We start from the raw sequence: 21556 nt of genomic DNA, 5'->3' as shown, positions 1-21556 counted from the left end.
TAGTAAAAAACATACAAATAACTTATCATCTATTGTTAGTAATCTTATAGTTAAATGTCTGTTTTTTATTTTTTATTTGACTAGGTGGAAAACGAGCAAGTGGGTCTCCTGATGGTAAGAGATCACCACCGCCCAGGGGTTATTGCAGATGCGTTGCCAACCTAGAGGCCTAAGATGGGATACCTCAAGTGCCAGTAATTTCACCGGCTGTCTTAGTCTCCTCGCCGAAACACAACAGTGCAAGCACTGCTGCTTCATGGCAGGATTAGCGAGCCAGATGGTAGTAGCAATCCGGGCGTACCTTGCACAAGGTCCTACCATCTGCAAAAAATAATAAATTAAATTTTAAAATCCAGAAACTTCTAAGTCGAAACAATGCAATCTAGTCATGTCTGGGCTTAATAAAGCAGTATCCATAGTCTGATGATGCACTCGTGCAGGTTTTCCATTAAAGCGTGTTTTTAGTTCTTCAGTCTAGTTCTTATTTTTGTAGAGACTTGACTTAGAACACTCGATAATAGTTATTTTCACACCTCTCCTTCAGAAAAGTAACTTTTCCTCCCTGTCGAGAGGGAGCAAAGTGCAACTTTTCTGTTCAAGGCTTTTCTAAGTGTTTTATTGCAAATGCCATTTTTTGAAGTTGATAATTGTAAAGCCACGCCATTTTCTATGCTGGTTGCTTTTTAATTATATTTAGACATTTTTTTTTTTTTTCAAGTTTCTTAATGCTTGGTGTGAAAAGTTGTATGAGCCACTCGGGAGCAAAATTATTTTCATCTTGGGCGTTAACACTTGAATCTCTCATTACGCTCACAGTAACCCCTTCGCTACATTCTGGATTCAATGTACGCCCTCGCCGTAAATACACCATTTTGCTCCCTTGTGACACAATAGTTATTTGTGATGAGGGATTCAAGTGTTAACGCCCAAGATGAAAATAATTTTGGTCCCGAGTGGCTCATACAACTTTTCACACCGAGCATATTAAAGAACAACCAGCATAGAAAAAGGCGTGGTTTTACAATTATCAACTTCAAAAAATGACATTTGCAATAAAAGACTTAGAAAAGCCTTAAACAGAAAAGTTGCACTTTGCTCCCTCTCTTCAGGGAGGAAAAGTTACTTTTCTGAAGGAGAGGTGTGAAAAATATCATGCTTCCGCGAGGCTCTCGTTGCTTGCCGCGCGTTCCTCTACTTTGACATCATTGGCTTTATTTAGGGTAAATCCGATTTGCGTCGCGGGTAAATAATGAAATATATATGAAGTTGATTCCGCCGGCGCCGACTTTACAGCGGTTGTAAACAGTCACCACGAATTCATTTTATCTGAGGCTTAATTGCCACAGGGAGTTTTTGATACGAATGTCTCAAGCGACTGTTATATTTAAGGGTGTGACTGGAGTGGTGGTTATTGAATTAACCTCTAAAAGGACTACTATGATCTTAGCTACTAATGGTTGGAGTAGTTACAACTGATTTAAGATACACCCATCAAAAAGTCTTGGGACATTTACTCATTATCCCTCGACAAATTTTACGTGGAAATAGAATGGAATTTGTTATATAATTAGCTTAAATTTATGACTTAAATATTTGTACGCCTTGCGGAAAAGCATAGCGATCCTTGTAAATTTGTAACATCTTTATATGTAATACCTATGTTTTACAAATAAATAAATGATTGATTGATTGATGTTTTGACTCAGTAGTAATACTTATGCCTACATTTAAGAGTTCAAAACTGTCTGGGGATGAAATAAATAAGAAATCTAAGCGTGCAGACTGTGGGATAAGTTTATACTGTGTAACGAAGATAAACATAACATAACATCGGTTTCAAAATACATGTACTATTTTTAGCCTGTGATAGTGGAGCCAGAGTCCTTCAATAAGCGTTCAACTTTTACGATGAGGCTAATAGTCTATGGTACGGGTGGGATAACATTTTAGTGTTTGCTCCTGGGAAATATGCTGACTATGAGATAACTGGGCAAACGGAGCGGGCTTGCTTGGCTCTTTAGCCGCAAACCTTTGGCAGAAGCGATAGTGCGGTTATAGAGGAATGATTTGAATGGATACCGCGTTAAAACGGAAGTGCCGAAGGTTGTACGAAGACTCTACAGGCGATACGAGTATCGAACTTTGAAGTTACAGCTAAAGTGTTGCCAATGAGGGCTATCGCGAATGAATTCGCCGCTAGAGGCGCTAGTGTAGCGTGAGGTCTCCGAAATGTCAAATCTCATAGTTTTTGGTTGAGCTACGCGGGTTATTATAATTAGTTTTTTTTTGTGAATACTTTGCATTACCTGAAATTAATTATGGCAATTATGAGTTACGGGGCAATGAATGTCTGTGTTTTGAGACAGTTTTGTCTTTCGGAAACTTTGTCCTCCCTTTTTTTCGAACAAAACGGGACTAAGCAACACTGTGGTGGCTGGAAATTTTCATGGCACGGTTTAAGGTGTTTTAAATATGAATGATTTGAATTTGAACCGCGTTAAAACGGAAAGCCACATTTAAAAGACCTCAGGCAACAGTGCGAACCTTGAGTGAGACAAAAAGTTGCCCAATTCGAATAGATTGGACAAGTGCGAGTCGGACTCGCGCAGCGAGGGTTACGTACAATTTTGTAAGTCATCATTATTAAGTAAGTAAGTAAGTAAATCTTCATTTGCTAGAATACGTTTACAAAGCGTTTCCAAGATCTTAAGTAATTAAATTACAGTCACAGTATTCAGCCGACAGCTCGACATGCAAATTTTTAAAATAATCGTGCTTCAATATATTATATTAAATGAGTATAAAATATCCATGTCATCGTTGAATTGAAATAAGATAATTAATAAATTATATAAAGCTCATTACATATATCTAAGGCAGTAGAACTAAGGTTACCGACATATCCCGAAGAATTGCGAAAGCACAAGACCGGCCTGAGTGGAGAGCCTTTGGGGAGGCCTATGTCCAGCAGTGGACGACTTTCGGCTGACATGATGATGATGATGATGATGATGATATATCAGCCGTAGGAAGTCCACTGTTGGACATAGGCCTCCCCCATTTGGGAGGGTAGAATGCCACGTCATGCGACTCGCCACACTTGTAAAACGGGTTGGCGAGCGCAGTATGATGTAATTTTGCCAAGGAGACGCGCTACCCAGATGGGCTGAGAGATAATACCTGATGATTGGTATTATCCCTCAGCCAGTTTCTTAGACGCCCACGGGAAGAGAGAAGGAGAAAACATTCTACGGTAAGGTATAAGAACTACGATCATCCAAAGTTAGCAGAACCCTTCTCCTAAGCAGAATGTAGGCACTGGACGGTAGGAAGGGTAATTTAAGATGATTACTGACATAGACCTATTCTAAATCGTAACTTGCTTAAAAAATCCCAGTTATGGGTTCCAACTGTTAAAGTTTAAGTTACTTAACAAAGTTCTAGCCTCGTCGTTACTTGTTTTTTTTTTCCTTTTTAGTTTTCACTTAAACTTTTTTATTTCATACTTTTTGGAGTTCCTGTGAAAATGGTAGCTTAAAAATGTTATAATATTATATATTTTTTTTAATGTTATAATATATTATAATTTTTAGCTTACATTTAATACTCATATTGCTGCGATAAAAATCCCCCTACATATTTTTTTTCACGGACTCCATTCTAAAATTATAATGCCCTATGTCACTACGACAGTCAAGACGAATCTAATGATACCTCATAGGTTCTCTGCCGTTTGGGCAAAATATACTTCGCAAATGTTTCATTTCGCAAGTATCAAATCTCCGAAACCATTTACTGTGCTCTATAAAACCATAAGAAAATATTCTGAGAAAAATTTTTGGTTTCGGAGAAATTTGATACTTACTTGAGAAATGAAACATTAGCCAAATTAAACATTTGGAAAAAAAATGGTGCGATACGGCAGAACATGGCTCGAAAAACATAACCGTCCCTCCAGTCGGGTAAAAACTAATCATAATAAAGTATAGGTTGACTGGCAGAGATCCCTTCAGGGATAAGTCTACCTTTGAACGTTTTGTAACCTTTTTTGTAAGTACAATTAGTTTCATTATTATTTTTACAACTTTATCATTTCATCGTCACCTGTTTACAAAAACAAATACACTATCTCTGACTGTAATAGTTATCTACAGTCAAAACAGCGAAGTTCAATACGAGTTCACCTTGCTTTTATTTATTTGGGCTATCAAAGTTCGGGCGAGTCATGAAATGATAACAACCCGTAATCAATGGGCGATATCACTATTGTACCTACTTTGATTACATTCACAGCGTCTGGAGTAGCCTCGCACTTTAGGTATTGAAAGTTAATTATTTGTATATCTTTTTTTGTTTGAAAACATTTTTACTGATTAAAAAATCGTATCATTACACTCAAAGTCAACATACTGTAAATATTTAATCATGCAAGAGATACACGACTATTTACCTATAATGATAATAATAATATATTTGTTTTATCTTTTTACTAAAAAACACATGGAAGATCACACCCTACGGTCAATTGGATCGCGGGAACACCTGCTGGTTAGCATGCACTTGGAGACTAAGTACAATACAATACAATACAAAGGCTCTTTATTGTACACCAGACATAGTAAGCAGTACAGCATACTACAGCATATACAGCATATTAGCAAGTCCAGTTAGTAATATTGTTAAACATTACCGCACCATAAGACGTTTCATGTTAAGAAGGTCCCATTTTTTGCGTTTTAATTACAAAAATGTGCAGCTGTTTATAAGAAACACCTTTCAAAATTTCGTCTACGTAGCCCCTATGATTAGCGAACAACATGTCTGTGACATACAAACTGACAGACGGACAGAACAAAATTATAAGAGTTCTATTTTTGTACTAATAAAGCACTATAATAATTGAACTAAATTAATTCTAGTATTTAAAGAGTGGCATTCTCATAATCTATCATTCTTTCACATTCAGTCAGTGCTAGGAAATGTCCTTCAATCATTCAAATTCATTCACTGATAGAAATTTTGTTTCATTCTTTGACACCATTTTACTTTTAATCCCAGGAAATTGTAAACTCCTACGAGACTCAGACGCTGTCGGAGGCAACAGTTAGTAGTGATATAATTTGGTTGGACATACAGGCTGTTGATAACTCGTGGTATCTCTTTTCTTGGTACATGTGAACAAGGATATTAATGTCCTAGCTTTTACCCTCTGGAATTTTATTAAACTCCAACGGGAATTCCTATAAATCACATTGTAGTCTTTTCTTGTAGACTTTTTACGTAGTATGAGAAACACCCATACAAAGTGTCATTTTACACGAGTATGGTGATTTTCCACCGGCGAGACGAGACGAGGCGAGACGAGAATTGAAATTTGTATGCATTCTCGCGCGCCCGCCGCGAGCCGCCGCGCGCCGCCGCGGGCGCTGCCATACAAATTTCAATTCTCGTCTCGCCTCGTCTCGTCTCGCCTCGCCGGTGGAAAACCACCTTACTTCCCAATTTCGTTGAAGTATCGGAACTTACCTCTAAAACAGCTCATATTGTATTTTTGAGATTCAACTATCTACATACCAACTTTCATCCATATCCATGCCGCTGTTTTAGTGTGAGAGTGACAAACATACACGCGGCCACAAATCTTCGCATTGTCATAGTAATCGTAGTATCAGGATTTACTAAAACATCATTTATAGACGATCGATACTGCTACGTTTATTTTTATAATGAACTTTGCAATTTACGTAGTTAGCTTACTCGTTATCTAGATCCGTTTTTGTCAGGGATGTGAAAGATAAACAGTATAATAAGTTTATTAAGAAAATTATTTATTAACTAATTATTTTTTTTATTAAGTACAAAAATACAAGCAACTTCATTATGTACAAATTTATAAGCAAATATAAAACACTTAAAATACGTAAAGCTTAAATCATATCTATAAAGCATGTTGTACGAGCACGCTCGACATTAATGTTAGGCTGACGCTGCACCCTCTGTGTACGTCACACTGTTTACGTAAACTTACGAAATTAAATGTATTTCTTTCATATTATTTTAGTGCAATAAAGGTACTCTACCAGGACGGTCACATCTTTTACTTAACAATCCGTTCTTCTAACATTATAACAGTTACAACATAACTTCAACATACCTTCAACATTCGTAAATGTAAGGTCTATTAACCTAGTAGACCCTACATTTTTGGTCCTTCGAACCTTAAAATCAGTGTGTTTGTGATTTACCTGTGGTAGCGAATCGGTCTGACTGGCTTTCCACAAGCGGGTCTCACTAGTCGGATTGAGAAGGAGCACATACCCCAGGGCGATTACAGACGCACGTTTGGAATCACTTTTCAACAGTCCAACTTCAAAACAAACCAACACAATCAACAATGGATATCTTTAAGAGACAAGAGATCATCATAGAAACCATCGAGAAGATGAAAACAAACTTCAAAAAAGATTCTGCCAGTCGCAAGACGGTGGATTACCTAACAAAGAGGTCTGCAACACTTCAAGCTCTGTGGGAAGAGTTTGAAGAAAACCATCAAAAACTGCAAAAACTTGAAGACAAGACATTTTTACCTTCCAACAACGAGGAGAGGTACCAACAGGTGAAGCAAATGTATGAAACATTTCGTGAGAAGCTGCAGAACTGCCATACAGCCTCCAGTGCAGAAAAAGGAATTCCGTCGCAAACAGACGAGCTCATCAACCAGCAAGGTACCAACTTTAGGGCACTTACGCGCTTGGTTAGAAATCTCAAACTCGAACACATTACCGAGAAATGGGAAGTTGAGGACAAGTTACAGATGCTGCAATCGAGATGGAAGGCTATAGATGAGATCCATTGGAAGTTAGATAGCATTTTCATCGGATCTGACTTGGACTACGAAGAGGAGTTTAATCAAAATGAAGAAATTTATGAACAAACCAAAAAACAACTCTATCTAAAACTCAATGGGTCGATTCAGCAACAACAGGCCGTCCCAAGAATCGAAATTCAAACGTTTGCTGGGAGTTACACGCAATGGCCGACATTTATGGACCTTTACTGCGAGGCAATCCACAACAACAAAGCTATACCTAAAGCTCAAAAAATGCAGCATCTCAAAGGAAAATTAAGAGGGGAAGCGGAGCGTCTTGTTCAACATTTGGCAGTGTCAGCGGACAACTATGACACTTGCTGGGATATTCTTTGCAACAGATATAACAACAAGCAGTTACTTTTCACGAAAATGACACATTCTTACAACTAAACTAGATTCGGATAGCTATACGTCATATATGGAGGCTAGAAAAATGCCCCGTGAACTGCCTCAGTTCGATGAACTCATACTTTTCTTGGAAAACAAATTCACCGCGCTAGAGCCGGTCATTAAGAAGAAACAAGCATTTAGCCAGCCTGCAGCCAAGATGAACCATGGGGCTGTAAGAAACACTCCCTCAACATCGTCAAACAATTTTCAAAATCATAACAACTTCAAAAGATTCATTGCGAAATCGTTTCCTGCAACTACAGAACGCAATTGCCCAATATGCAAGACGAACCATATTTTAATGCATTGCAAAACATTTCAAAACATGACACCTAGCAGTAAAATAGCTATTGAAATTTTAATGAAGTTTTGCTAGCTACGTTGCAAATGAAAGTGAGATCGGTAGATGGAACACTAATCCAACTGAGATGCCTGCTAGATCAAGGTTCCCAAATAAACTTGATAACAGAGTCAGCAGCTCAAAAACTGGGACTCAAAAGACACAGACAGAGCGCCACGGTCTCAGGAATCGGACTTGCAGCTAAACAAAGTAAGGGCCCCGTACAACTGAATTGTGAATCACTGTACGGAGATCACACCTTTACAACAGACGCACTTGTCATGACTACAATGGTCAATAACTTACCAAACTATTCATTAGCTAAGCAACAGTGGCCACACCTTAACAACATAAACTTGGCGGATCCAGATTATAACATCTCTAGACCAGTCGATGTATTACTGGATGCCGGGGTTTACGCAGACATCGTCATGGGAGGCATTTTACGAGGTCCAGAAAACGCTCCCATCGCACAACAAACGAAATTAGGATGGGTATTACTCGGTAACGTGAAACCATTCAACTGCCACGCCGAAACAATTTGGACGACCTGGCTCAATTTTGGGAAATTGAAGAGATAACCGAAACTTCAAACAACAATTCCCCAGCTGAAGAGTACTGCAAAACATTATACAAAACAACAACAAATAGACTATCAAATGGGCGATACGAAGTTAAAATACCAATGCAACAAAACTTTGAACAACACCTTGGGCCCTCGAAGCCCCAAGCAGTCGCACAATTCCTTCAACTGGAGAAACGGCTCGCGAAAAATGAAGCACTGTCGGACGCATACAAGGCTTTTATGAACGAATATATTACTCTTGGCCACATGAAGAAATGTACTGTGGGGACTGTAACTTGGTGAGAGCTTAGGTACTGGGGATCAACGCGCGTGACTTTAACCTCAGTTCAAAATAAAAATGGTTCTTCTTCAATTATTTGGATTTATTTTAGAACTTAAAAATACATTTACATAGAATAGCACCAGCCGCTTAGGCTATCGGGAGCAATCTGCGCTCCCGGCATGTATACCGCTGTCAATCGGTTTTAAAGTCAAATTCTAGAAAAACAATATGAAAAAACCTATCCTTTTATACAAAACTAGGTTAATCTAACCTGCCAGGTGGTCAGTTTTAGCACCTGCCAGCGGTATACAGCCTAGATCCTACATATCCCTCCTTCCTCACAGAGGTGGGGACCTAATCTACGGCCCTACCTAAGGGGGATAGAACAGATAGAAAAGGGTCTTTTCTAAAGACTAGTCACATCCTTTCCATGAAATTCTATAATCGTAATTAAGTTCATATATTTCAAAATTTTCAAATCAAGGACGGGACTTCGCTGACCAAAAAAACCCCCTAACAAAAAAGGTACGGCGCCTTTTCAATAACAAAACCTAGTTACGAAAGACGCGTGACATTGCCTGTGCAACCTGACGCGTCATTCTTGCTTCAGAAACACCCGTGTCATATTTACTCTTTGGCCATAATGCCACTAGACAACTGTGCTTCATGGCAAGAATATCATACTGCCAACATCTGCACACTCGCACATGTTACCAGCATAATCTGTCCATGCTGCCAACATCCGCTCTACTAGCAAATGTTGCTAGCATAACTTGTCTATGCTGCCAGCATCCGCTTTGAAAGCAGTTGCTGCCAACAAGACCCGTTTTTGTCTATTCCTAGACAGAGCATTATGACAGCGGTAACTGCCATAACATTCCATCTATTACCGGAATAGATGAGATGCATGCAAACCCAGGCCCCTCCATGAGGTGCACCTGAGCTTTCATCCAGCTCATGGTTACCAAGATCAATGTGCTCACCTAAAATACCGAGCTGAACACATTGATTTACCATCCTAAATCTGAAATTGCTATTAAGTATCTACTTTATGTGTTTTTGTGTTTTCTGTATTAAATACATCACGCAATTGAAGAATCGTTTTTCTTAGCTCCGCCTTTGACGCGAACAATCTAGACGCTAAATGGAATTGCCATTGCGAATTGATAGACTTAATAAAATGCTTGATAAATCTGCCATCTTCAGTGATTCCTGCTTTTAAAGCTAACCTTTCTAGGTCATAATAAAATGATAGTAGCGGTTCTTTTGGTTCCTGCTTTCTATAATAAAAAGACTGAGCATAGTCTTCTTGCGACGGGAATTGTTCTACCAAACTCTGCTTTATTAAATCATACGACTCCAATGTCGTAAAATTGGCCTTGTACATACAACCAGGACAACGTAGGTCCTTCTAAGTAGAGTGCGATTGCTACTCGTTTCTGTTCTGCGGACCAATTCTTTATGATCGCGATCGTTTCAAACTGGTGAATAAAATCGTCCACATCCGAATATCCTGCGAATTTTTCCGCCATCTTTTCTTCTCCGCAATCAACTTTATTTACCCGCAAATTCTATTAAACACTGGGATATAGGAAAAAATAAAATAACTCACAGTTGCTTCCTCAAAAATCGATACATTTACCAAATTGCTTCACATTTCATGCGCTCTGTTCACATGAAAGCTCGTCTTTTTAGCGAAAATCCTTCATAGACCGCTGTTACCTCTGCGGTTCTCCGTCGTCCTCTGAAGCGATAGCTAAAACATAAAAAGTATACCGACCGCGCCTAACTCCACCACTTGTGGGGACTGTAACTTGGTGAGAGCTTAGGTACTGGGGATCAACGCGCGTGACTTTAAACTCAGTTCAAAATAAAAATGGTTCTTCTTCAATTATTTGGATTTATTTAAGAACTTAAAAATACATTTACATAGAATAGCACCAGCCGCTTAGGCTATCGGGAGCAATCTGCGCTCCCGGCATGTATACCGCTGTCAATCGGTTTTAAAGTCAAATTCTAGAAAAACAATATAAAAAAACCTATCCTTTTATACAAAACTAGGTTTTTCTAACCTGCCAGGTGGTCACTTTTACCACCTGCCAGCGGTATACAGCCTAGATCCTACAGTACGTTGCCTTGTGAACCCAGCTGCTTCGTACCACACCATGGAGTCCTAAGGATGGAGTCTACAACTACCAAACTACGCGCCGAATTTAATGCGTCATGTCCAACGAAATCTAGATACAGCCTAAACCAACTTATGGAAGGCGGCCCAAACCTACAACAAAATTTGCAAGCCATGATTCTACGCTTGATTCTATTTTATTGTTTCGCAGCTTGATAATTTTTTATTGTTTATTAATTGTGCTTCGCATATATTCACACTGGCCTTTATGTCGTAGATAGGTAGGTTGATGTCGCATAATAGTTGCTGTTCTTGAACTAACTGGCATGATGTTATGTCCTGATGAGTTAGGCGTATCATTGCGTCCTTTTTTAGATTGACGGCCAGGTATTTATGTTATATATGTTATTATGATGCGTTAAGTTGTTGGAGACGTCATTTGCGGGACAGGTATAATTCGATTGAGCTCATAGGTTTCAGTGTTCACTAATGGTAATTTGAACTCGAATAAAAGAAAATTGCTTGTTAAGTGCACATGTACGCGCGATAGCTTGTACAAATCTTTGGTGCAATGCCGATTGTTTATACAAGGCAGCGATAAATCACCCGGTAGCTTGCCCGCGATGAGGTTTAGTTGCTCTTCGAATTGATCTGGCTGGATGAGGTGCGTATCAATGCGGCCGTCTCTAACGTCTGTAATCAAATCTAGCATTTGCTGTATCCTTCGCAGATTGGCTAGGACCATGTTGGCGGCCAATGCTGTTGCTGTTATGTACATGGTGTTTTGGTGCTCAGCTTTGTTGTTTTTGTCTTGTTCAAGAAGGTGCTGGTTTATGATGGTAAATTGTTGGTTCATTAATTGCTCGTTTCTCTGCAGCAAGTTGTACTCACTTTCAATAATTGATGTGTGGTTCTTGAATAAATTTAATAAATGGTTTTCATTTGCTCGCAGTAACTGGATATCTTTGTCATATTGTTGTGCGAACCTCTCGTCTAACACACCAAACAGTGAGTTCGCTATGTATCCGACGCCATCAATAAGACCGCGTTTTTTTCTCGTAGAAAATGTTGCATGTTCCGTTGATAATATTTTGTTGTAGTGTTGCAGCTCATTCATCTCATGTCGAAGTTGCGAAGCGATAGTTGTAAAAGCTGTCTCTTGGTTGCAGAGTGCAGTTGGGTGATTAACATACTTTTCTATCGTTATTAGCCCCTTCCAGTATGCTTTCATGTTATAGTAGACCACCATCTTCCATTGATCCTGCGTCGTGTGCAAGTCGGGGAATACTCCCTTTTCAACTCGTTAACCACTTCCTTTGGTGGGAAGGTCCTCTGCAAATAAAGGAAGAATAACTACAGCCCACAGTAACAAAAACATACCAAGAATCTACCGAAGACAGAAAGGTAAACAGACAAACATACTCAGCTACATTATCGTCACCGATTGTAGAGGAACTTCTACATAATCATAGCTCTATAACACATGTGAAACGGATACTCGGTTGGATATCACGTTTTATTAACAACGCAAGCAGAAAAAATACAGCGCGGTCATTAAACCTTACAACAGCTGAGTTGCATCGTGCGCATACGTCAATAATACAAACAGTGCAGAATAAGTATTTTGCTAAGGAAATTGAGCAATTACAGAAACATAAAAGTATATCATCAAAAGGTCAACTCGCACAATTGAATCCATTCTTAAATAAAGATAACGTGTTGTGCGTTGGTGGAAGATTAAAAGAAGCAACTATTAGTGACTGAATGGCATTTCAATGCCCCTGCCTGGGCTTCAGCTGGAGGTTTATGGGTGAGAATGGTCCGCAGCACAAAGCACCACCTGCGTCGTGTGCTTGGGGACCAAAAACTAACATTCGAAGAGTTCTCGACCTTGCTGGCGCAAATTGAGAGCTGCCTTAACTCTAGACCCCTGCTACCGTTAACAGAAGACATTGATGACTTGGAGTGCCTAACCCCAGGACATCAAAAGGGGTCCGAACGCGATGGCAGTTAACCGAGAAACTCCACAGGGACTTCTGGAAGAGATGGTCAAAGGAATATCTCCAAACTCTTCAGACCCGCAGTAAATGGACCTCGGCCAAGCGGAATCTTAAGATCAACGATATGGTTCTGGTGAAAGAGGACAACATTCCACCTGCGAGATGGTTGCTGGGCAGAGTCGTCGAAATTCATCCCGGAAAGGACGGACACGTCCGCGTCGTTTCATTGAAAACAAAAAACAACATCATGAAACGACCTATAACAAAACTGGCTCCCCTTCCAATGGATGAAGACGAAAAACAGGAGACCGACAACGATCACCCGCCAACCCAACCAGCTGCTCCAAATAAAAAACCATTCCCAAAGAAACAATCATGCACCTACTTCTGTTTATCTCTGCTGCTGATGCTCGTGCTGATGCCAGATGAACGGCATTCGTGAGCTAAACCCATCGAAACGAATTTACTTTGACAAGGTAGCCGACATGCAAATCGTGCAGGATCAATGGAAGATGGTGGTCTACTATAACATGAAAGCATACTGGAAGGGGCTAATAACGATAGAAAAGTATGTTAATCACCTCACTGCACTCTGCAACCAAGAGACAGCTTTTACAACTATCGCTTCGCAACTTCGACATGAGATGAATGAGCTGCAACACTACAACAAAATATTATCAACGGAACATGCAACATTTTCTACGAGAAAAAAACGCGGTCTTATTGATGGCGTCGGATACATAGCGAACTCACTGTTTGGTGTGTTAGACGAGAGGTTCGCACAACAATATGACAAAGATATCCAGTTACTGCGAGCAAATGAAAACCATTTATTAAATTTATTCAAGAACCACACATCAATTATTGAAAGTGAGTACAATTTGCTGCAGAGAAACGAGCAATTAATGAACCAACAATTTACCATCACCAACCAGCACCTTCTTGAACAAGACAAAAACAACAAAGCTGAGCACCAAAACACCATGTACATAACAGCAACAGCATTGGCCGCCAACATGGTCCTAGCCAATCTGCGAAGGATACAGCAAATGCTAGATTTGATTACAGACGTTAGAGACGGCCGCATTGATACGCACCTCATCCAGCCAGATCAATTCGAAGAGCAACTAAACCTCATCGCGGGCAAGCTACCGGGTGATTTATCGCTGCCTTGTATAAACAATCGGCATTGCACCAAAGATATGTACAAGCTATCGCGCGTACATGTGCACTTAACAAGCAATTTTCTTTTATTCGAGTTCAAATTACCATTAGTGAACACTGAAACCTATGAGCTCAATCGAATTATACCTGTCCCGCAAATGACGTCTCCAACAACTTAACGCATCATAATAACATAGGAATACCTGGCCGTCAATCTAAAAAAGGACGCAATGATACGCCTCTAACTCATCAGGACATAACATCATGCCAGTTAGTTCAAGAACAGCAACTATTATGACGTAAAGGCCAGTGTGAATATATGCGAAGCACAATTAATAAACAATAAAAAATTATCAAGCTGCGAAACAATAACATCGGAGTGTGCCGATAAATGGATCCGGTTACACCGACTGGACACCTGGCTGTTTGCTTGCTTTGGGAAATGCGCGGTTCGCACTTTCTGTCCAGTCGGTCCAGTTTAAATACCTATATCATCCGTCAACGACGTACTAGAGGTAAACAACTTAACGTTCACACCGGAAGACCACCATGAAGTTATGACCCGGCTAAAGTCGAGCATTGAAACCGTGAAGGTGCAGCAGCAAACTCTCAACAACATTACGTCATCTCATGACACACACCACTATGCATTCATTGCATTCATGACAATTAACTTTATTGTCGCTCTTATATGGATATCCTGCTATATCCGAAGAAGAATGAAAGCAGCGCAAGAAATCGTTTTGGATCATAACGGCCACCAAGAAGACAACAACTCATCGTTCCGGGAGTCACGCGACAGCGACACCACTAAGGAGATAGTTATACTTGCTTCTAAACATGTCAACAAGGGAACCTCACCCTGAAGTTAAATGTTCCTTCCTTTTCTTTCTTGTTGTTGGCAGCATGTACGAGCACGCTCGACATTAATGTTAGGCTGACGCTGCACCCTCTGTGTACGTCACACTGTTTACGTAAACTTACGAAATTAAATGTATTTCTTTCATATTATTTTAGTGCAATAAAGGTACTCTACCAGGACGGTCACATCTTTTACTTAACAATCCGTTCTTCTAACATTATAACAGTTACAACATAACTTCAACATACCTTCAACATTCGTAAATGTAAGGTCTATTAACCTAGTAGACCCTACACATGTTATACATAAATCTGTTACAGCATATATTGCCTGTCGTAATAACTGCAATCATAAAACTATCTTAAATTAATTTAATACCTAACATCTTAGATATCAATTTAATGGATATTTACTCAAACTATGACGTGCTTTCTTTCTCAATTGCTTGGGTCTTCAAATAGTTACGTTCTTTCACGTTTTTCTCAAAAACGTAAATAACGTTATTTTTGTTCGATAAAATCGCTGAATAAGCTCCTCGATAAGTAATAAAATGTACACCTATAATAACGATAAACGATATTTGTTTACCGATATAAAATCAGTCATTTTACTTTTTAACATCATTTTTAGGGTTCTCTACCCAAAGGGTGTCAACGGAACCCTATCACTAAGACTCCGCTGTCTGTCTGTCTGTCCGTCCGTCTATCACAGGGCTAATCTCTTGAGCCGTAATAGCTAGGTACTTGAAATTTTCACAGATTATCTATTACTGTGGTCGCTAAAACAAAAATTACTAAGAATATAATAAAATAGATATTTAAGGGGGCTCCCATACAATGAACGTGATTTTTTTGCTGTTTTTTGTTCAATATTAATAACGGAAACAGGTAGACGCTTAAAATATTCATAGAATATTTAGTTGTATAATCACTTTAAAAGTAAATATTTAAATTGAAATAAAATAAGTATTTTAATGGGGGCTACAAACTTGTTTTTTTTGCCTTTTTTTTGCTAATGTCCAATGTTGTATAGATAATGGTCGGAACCCTTCGTGCGCGAGTCCGACTCGTACTTGTCCGGTTTTATTTAAAGCTTCACTTGGTAACAAATCCAAAAACAATGTAAGTACTTTGTGTAATAAACTAATAACCCACTGTAAAATGATGTTAAACGAAAAGGGGCTACTTACATAAAAATTCATTGTCAAGATACCTGTAGGCATAATATGAATACAAGATACAAATTGTCCAATAACATATTAATACAGTTATAATATGATTTTATGACATATAAAAAACATTTGGAAAAATTCTTCACTAAATTGCAAATTTTTGGCTTCGACTTTTTTTTTGGTTCTTTTGAGTATGAAAATACTAATTATTGGCGGTTCTTTATTATTGCAATATTGTCTTGAGTATTAGAAATAATGCACAAGATAGTATTGCAATAATGAAATAGCGCCAATAGCAAGGCTACATCAATAACACTGGTTACAAGGTCGTTCTGGCGTCAGTTCAGTTCAGCATTCTGGTTTTATGTCATCCAAAATGGACTGTCAAATATTGTTTCAATACATTTAATTTCCATTAGTTCGTCAGTCTTCTTCTTTCCAGAATTATTGACTGAACTGACGCCAGAATCAGTGCGCAGCCGAGATCAACAATGTTTTTTTAATGTTCCAACTAACCGTTCAGCCTAACCATTTGTCAATGGCGTGCTGAAATCCGATCTCTCGCGGAAAAGCAGCGGCAGTCCGCCGCGGATGGTCTGCACGATGCCCATCTTGGGCTCGACGACGGGGTCGCGCAGCGTCTCCGGCGCCGGCGCCACCCAAAAGCGCGCCAGCACCGCCGCGAGCCCCGCTAGTGACTGCATCAGACCCAGCCGCTCGCCTGCGTACCACACATGAGGTCATAAGAGGTGGAGGAATCGAAGTATACTACGATGAACTATCGAACCAACTGAATGGTGACCCACTGTGGAACCTATTCGTAGCAAAAAGTCATAGTAACATCGCATTGCTTGACAAGGGAATTCATTGTACAATTCGGATGAACCAAAAAAAATAATCTATAGTTTTTATTTTATTTTTGGAAAGAATAGGATATTTTAAGACACCGTTTTCATTATTTTTAAATTTGGATGAGTATTTAATTTTTTATATTTTTTTTTACGAAATACGCTAGATGACGTCACAGTGAGACAGCCACATTCCATTGCCTGGAAAAATTCAGGTCGTACATAAAATAATCAGTGGCATTACAATTTGACAATCATTCAAGCACGGTTTAGGGTCCTAAATGAACCATGACAAATAGTTTTATTTATTTATTTTCTTTTAGCTTCCATTATTCCTATGTTTATTTAATAGTGTGATAGAAAATCTCTCCTTCTTTGTCGGTATCACTCTTGACAGAGTGGTCGTGGTCATCGCTTCAGGTGTTGGTGGCAAGGTTCACAACACGCCGCCACTCTTCCCTGATGGCCGCCTTCCTCGTGCATTCATGTAGTGATGATGAGCCATGTACTGCCGCTTTTATTTGGCCGATAGGATATTGGTGATAGTAAATAGATATTTTTTTATTAAAATCTGATGTTTAAATTCTTTTGTATTTACTTGTAACATAGTAATTTAATAATTTAATTTGTAAAATACATTGGAAATACTCTTATACATTTCGGACTTTACGATAAATGACAACTGTTTAAGGGTGCGCATCATGTGATTAAAGTTCTATCTTTGTCAACAGGAACATTTCAAACTGTCAATTTGCTTAAGAGTGTAGACCTGCTTTATAACTGCCTTTGTGACGGGACACTGCAGGGGTCAAATGAGGGTCATTACATAAATTTTGATTATTTAATTCAGTTTATCACATTTTTGGAATCTGATTTCTGAAAACGCTTCACAAAGCCTATTTCTCCAAGTGGTTTTCGATTTATTATATGTTGAAAAAATTGGGACATCTCAATTAGGTACTGTGAGACCGTTCCAGGGTGGGGCAGGAATCAATTGGTGGGACTGTACAAACACATATTATACAATAATTAGAATAGACTGCAAAGTGTTTTGTTGTTTTTTTTTTTATATTATCTAACTATGTGTTATGTTACGTACGGCCACCCGTACCAAAGGACCCGGGCTGAAAACCAGCGCTGGAATTCAAAAGCAGCTTTTGCTGAGACCTATTCTGTGCCTAATTCTACCTATTTTTATTAACTTGTGTATACTATGGCAATAAAGATAATAATTACTTAATTTATTTAAATAAGTTGAAGTAAGCAAAACCTGGTAGGCTATAACTTGAACGTAAAAAGAAGAATTCATAAATGGGTGTTTGCTAACTCAAGTGGAAACAGGTGTATTAAAAAAAAAATAAGGAACGATAATGTGATAAGATAATGTACGATGTCTCATGTTAAAACTGAATAACCGCAAACGGAAGGAAACTAAACTAAAATTATATAATAATAATATCATGAGACACTTGACACCAATTGACCTAGTCCCAAACTAAGCAAAGCTTATACTATGGATACTAGGCAACGGATAAACATACTTATATAGATAAATACATACTTAAGTACATATTAAACATCCAAGACCCGAGAACAAACATTCGCATATTCATACAAATATCTGCCCCAGCCGGGAATCGAACCCGGGACCTCAAGTTTCGTAGGCAGGTTCTCTAACCACTAGGCCATCCGGTCGTCAAATTAATGAATTACCTAATTTGAATTCCGTTTTTAATTCGCAATTTTTTTTTAAAACAATGCACTGCAAAAAACTATGTATCGGAAAGTCGATCTGAGCGAAACTAGAAAAATGAAATACTTAGTCCGACTGGTAGAATTTTTCTTCTCTTACCGCTCCGCTTTCTGGCATATTTCTGGTAATGCACCCTTACAGTAAGACGGCTCACATAATGATAATATGCTCAAACTTATCCGTGCCATAATTTTTTAAATAAAAGTCAACCAAACACATTATTAAAGCAAGTTAACGTTCAAAGTCGTCAAAGATTCTCGAAGCCTTCAGCAAACAAATAATCTACAATACTCACCGATACAAGCTCGCGGTCCCTCTCCGAATGGTAAATACACGTATTTGTATTTGTTTGCGTCAAACTTGTCGGGGTGGAACCGCTCCGGGCGGAACTCATGCGGCCGGTCGAAGTACTCGGGGTCGTTGTGCAGAGCTTGTACTGGGATCAGGACCCGCACGCCCTCGTCTATCGTGGCCGCCGTGCCCGGGATGGTATACGGGCGGGCGCAGCCTCGGATCAGGAACCCGAGCGATGGAAACATCCGCATACCCTCTCTAAATGTCCACTCCAAATAATGCATCTCCTTCACAGCATCATAACTGAGCCGGTTGTTATGCTTAGCTAGCACGGTGTCAATATTCTCCTGTACTTTCCTCTGTACCTCGGGATTCAAAGCTAACTGGTGGAGCGTGAAGCTGGTCGCAGAAGACGAGGTTTCGAAGCCAGCGGCGAAGAAAATGAACACTTGCGCCGCGAGCAGCTCGTCGTCCCACTCCAGCCGCGCCTGCGCCGCCGTGCCGTCGATTGCGATGTCCTCGATCGAATCCACCATCATGGCACCCTTCGCCTTCAACTCTAACAGTTGATCGATAAAATCATTCCTTCCAGAATGCTTGCCATTTCTTTGTTTCAATATCTCGGTCACGATTTCAATAAAAGGTTTTTCAACTGTTCCCAGAAATTTCCAGTGCTTGGTGATTTCTGGCATTGCGTGTTTCATGATGCCTATTATAGCTCTCCTAAAGGTCATGGTAAAAATTTTAACTCCTAATTTTCGGAACGCCGAGTTTTCGTCTTTGAGTGCATCTCCGTCGATGCCGAAACCGCAGGCGCCGATGAAATCAGTAGTGTACCTCGCCATGAGGTCCCGGGCGTCTATGGTGCGTCCCTTGGCAGCGGCGGCTAGCGTGCGCTCTTGCAGCCGCTCGGCGCGCTCCACGATGAGCGGGAACATCGCCTTCAGCTTGCCGCTCGTGAACGCCGGCGTCATGCGCTGGCGCAGCAGCCGCCACAGGTCGCCGTCCGCGAAAAATACGTTACGCATCAGCGGCTCTATGACTGACTTGTGAGTATTGATACTTCGCGGGTAGAAGTGCACGAAGTCAGTCGAGATAATATGTTTTATGAGTTCTGGATCCCGTATGATCAACTCGGGCTTCATGCCTCGGTAGAAACCGACAACCTTTTCTTTCGGATATTTATTGTACATTTCTGCGGCTAGCTGGGTGATACTGCTCTGCATTAGATAGGTTTTTCCGTTGGTTCCGAGAAATGGTAGCGGCTTGTCATGTTTGATATTGCGCTTCGCCCAATAGTCGAAGGTCCTGGTGCCGTACAGGTACAGCGCGACCAACACGACGAGAAATATTGATACGGTAATCATGTTGGCTACTTAAGTTTATGCTGAATTTTGAAGTTGGTATCCTGCGCATGAACAGATGGCCAAATATATATAGTTTTTTTTATCTCTGAATGTCCAGAATAATTAAATTTATAAGATAGAGGTGCGACGATAAAGGCGAGTGTTATCAAAATGTTGATTCTGCATAAGACATTGATTGGTTGGGAAAGAAACAACTATATAAAGTTTGAAGGGTGTGTCGTGATAACAGATAATGTGAGATAAGAATAAAATGGAATTAATTATTTTGGTACTTGTATACTCAAAATATCACGCACAGGACTTGTCACACTAACACACACGAGTAATATTTACCTCGACGTTTCAGCAACATTACAGTGGCCGTGGTCACGAGTAGACTGAAGTGTGGGGTGTCAAGTCTGCCTAGCAGCGCGATAAGTCCTGTGCGTGTTATTTTGACTATGAGTGAAAAACACGAAAGTTTAAGACATTATACTTGTACACTGTTACAAGGACAGGGCGGGACACGGATAGTTTTTTTTTCACGGCCGGCTAATGCAGATTTCAATATACATACATATTTAAAGACAAAAACAACTAACAAAAACAAAGACTGAATACGAAGGAACGTGACGTGACACCCGGTTCACTATCAATTGTATTTCATTATAACAATAAAAATATATTAATGTGGCAATTAGTGCTCCACAATACGTGAAAACGTGATCGAAATAAAGTAACAATACCAATAATGCGTTTGTTTAAATAAAATATGCTATTCCATACGTTTGTCGGTAATTTGTTTATAGAAACTACCAAGTAGTTAAATTATTAAAAAGTCATTTTTTGCACACAAAATTATAACTTCACGGTAACTGTTAAACGTCAAATCTACGACTGACATTGACGAGGCGCATGAGACACGTCAAACTTGTGTTAAAACAAATGCGAGTAGAACCACATCATACTCAAGTGTTCTTGCAGCCGCTCGGCGCGCTCCACGACGAGCGGAAACATCGCCTTCAGCTTGCCGCTCGTGAACGCCGGCGTCATGCGCTGACGCAGCAGCCGCCACAGGTCGCCGTCTGCGAAGGATACTTTAGGGGAAAAATAAGTGGGGGAGAGTGAATAGATCTTGTGCCTCGTTTACTGATCTCGAACTAAGTGCCACTGAACAGAACTTACTACATTATGTATATGCTAGCTTATATACTACAATATCTCCAAGGCACTGAGATGGCGGCGTGACTTATCTGGATCGATCGCGCGTGACACAGCCACCAGCGGCTCAATCGTCTCCTTACGCATATTGACGCCTCTCGGATAGAAGTTAATGAAGTCGGTCATGATTGCGTTTTACGATTTCAGGGTCTCTGATGTGCAGTTCGGGGATTGGTCCGCGTTAGAAACCAAAGATTCTCTCTTCCGGGTATTTGTTGTACTATTCTTCGACAATCATCATCATCATCATCATGTCAGCCGAAAGACGTCCACTGCTGGACATAGGCCTCCCCCAAGGCTCTCCACTCAGACCGGTCTTGTGT

At 39.8% G+C, this 21556-nt stretch overlaps 1 protein-coding gene across 3 annotated transcripts; it reads right to left on the bottom strand.

Annotated features, from left to right (window-relative positions):
- Positions 1 to 269: 269 nt before the first annotated feature.
- Positions 270 to 20060, bottom strand: LOC141439823 (cytochrome P450 6B6-like). Of its 3 annotated transcripts, none has more exons than XM_074104202.1 (3): positions 18668 to 20060; positions 16288 to 16492; positions 270 to 321 (listed from the first exon to the last, which is right to left on the bottom strand). In XM_074104202.1, the coding sequence occupies exons 1-2, from the start codon at positions 20031 to 20033 to the stop codon at positions 16296 to 16298; spliced, it is 1563 nt and encodes a 520-aa protein (XP_073960303.1). In that variant the 5' UTR covers positions 20034 to 20060; the 3' UTR covers positions 270 to 321; positions 16288 to 16295. The 3 variants fall into 3 exon arrangements, with proteins under 3 accessions (XP_073960303.1, XP_073960302.1, XP_073960301.1); XM_074104201.1 differs by lacking the exon at positions 270 to 321 and adding an exon at positions 9241 to 11906; XM_074104200.1 differs by lacking the exon at positions 270 to 321 and having other exon boundaries at positions 14042 to 16492.
- Positions 20061 to 21556: the final 1496 nt, after the last annotated feature.

This window comes from Choristoneura fumiferana, chromosome 21 (genome assembly GCF_025370935.1).
Source record: "Choristoneura fumiferana chromosome 21, NRCan_CFum_1, whole genome shotgun sequence".
Lineage (NCBI taxonomy): Eukaryota > Metazoa > Arthropoda > Insecta > Lepidoptera > Tortricidae > Choristoneura > Choristoneura fumiferana.
The sequence above is the reverse complement of the archived record's forward strand: the minus strand, read 5'-3'. Positions and strand labels throughout refer to the sequence as shown.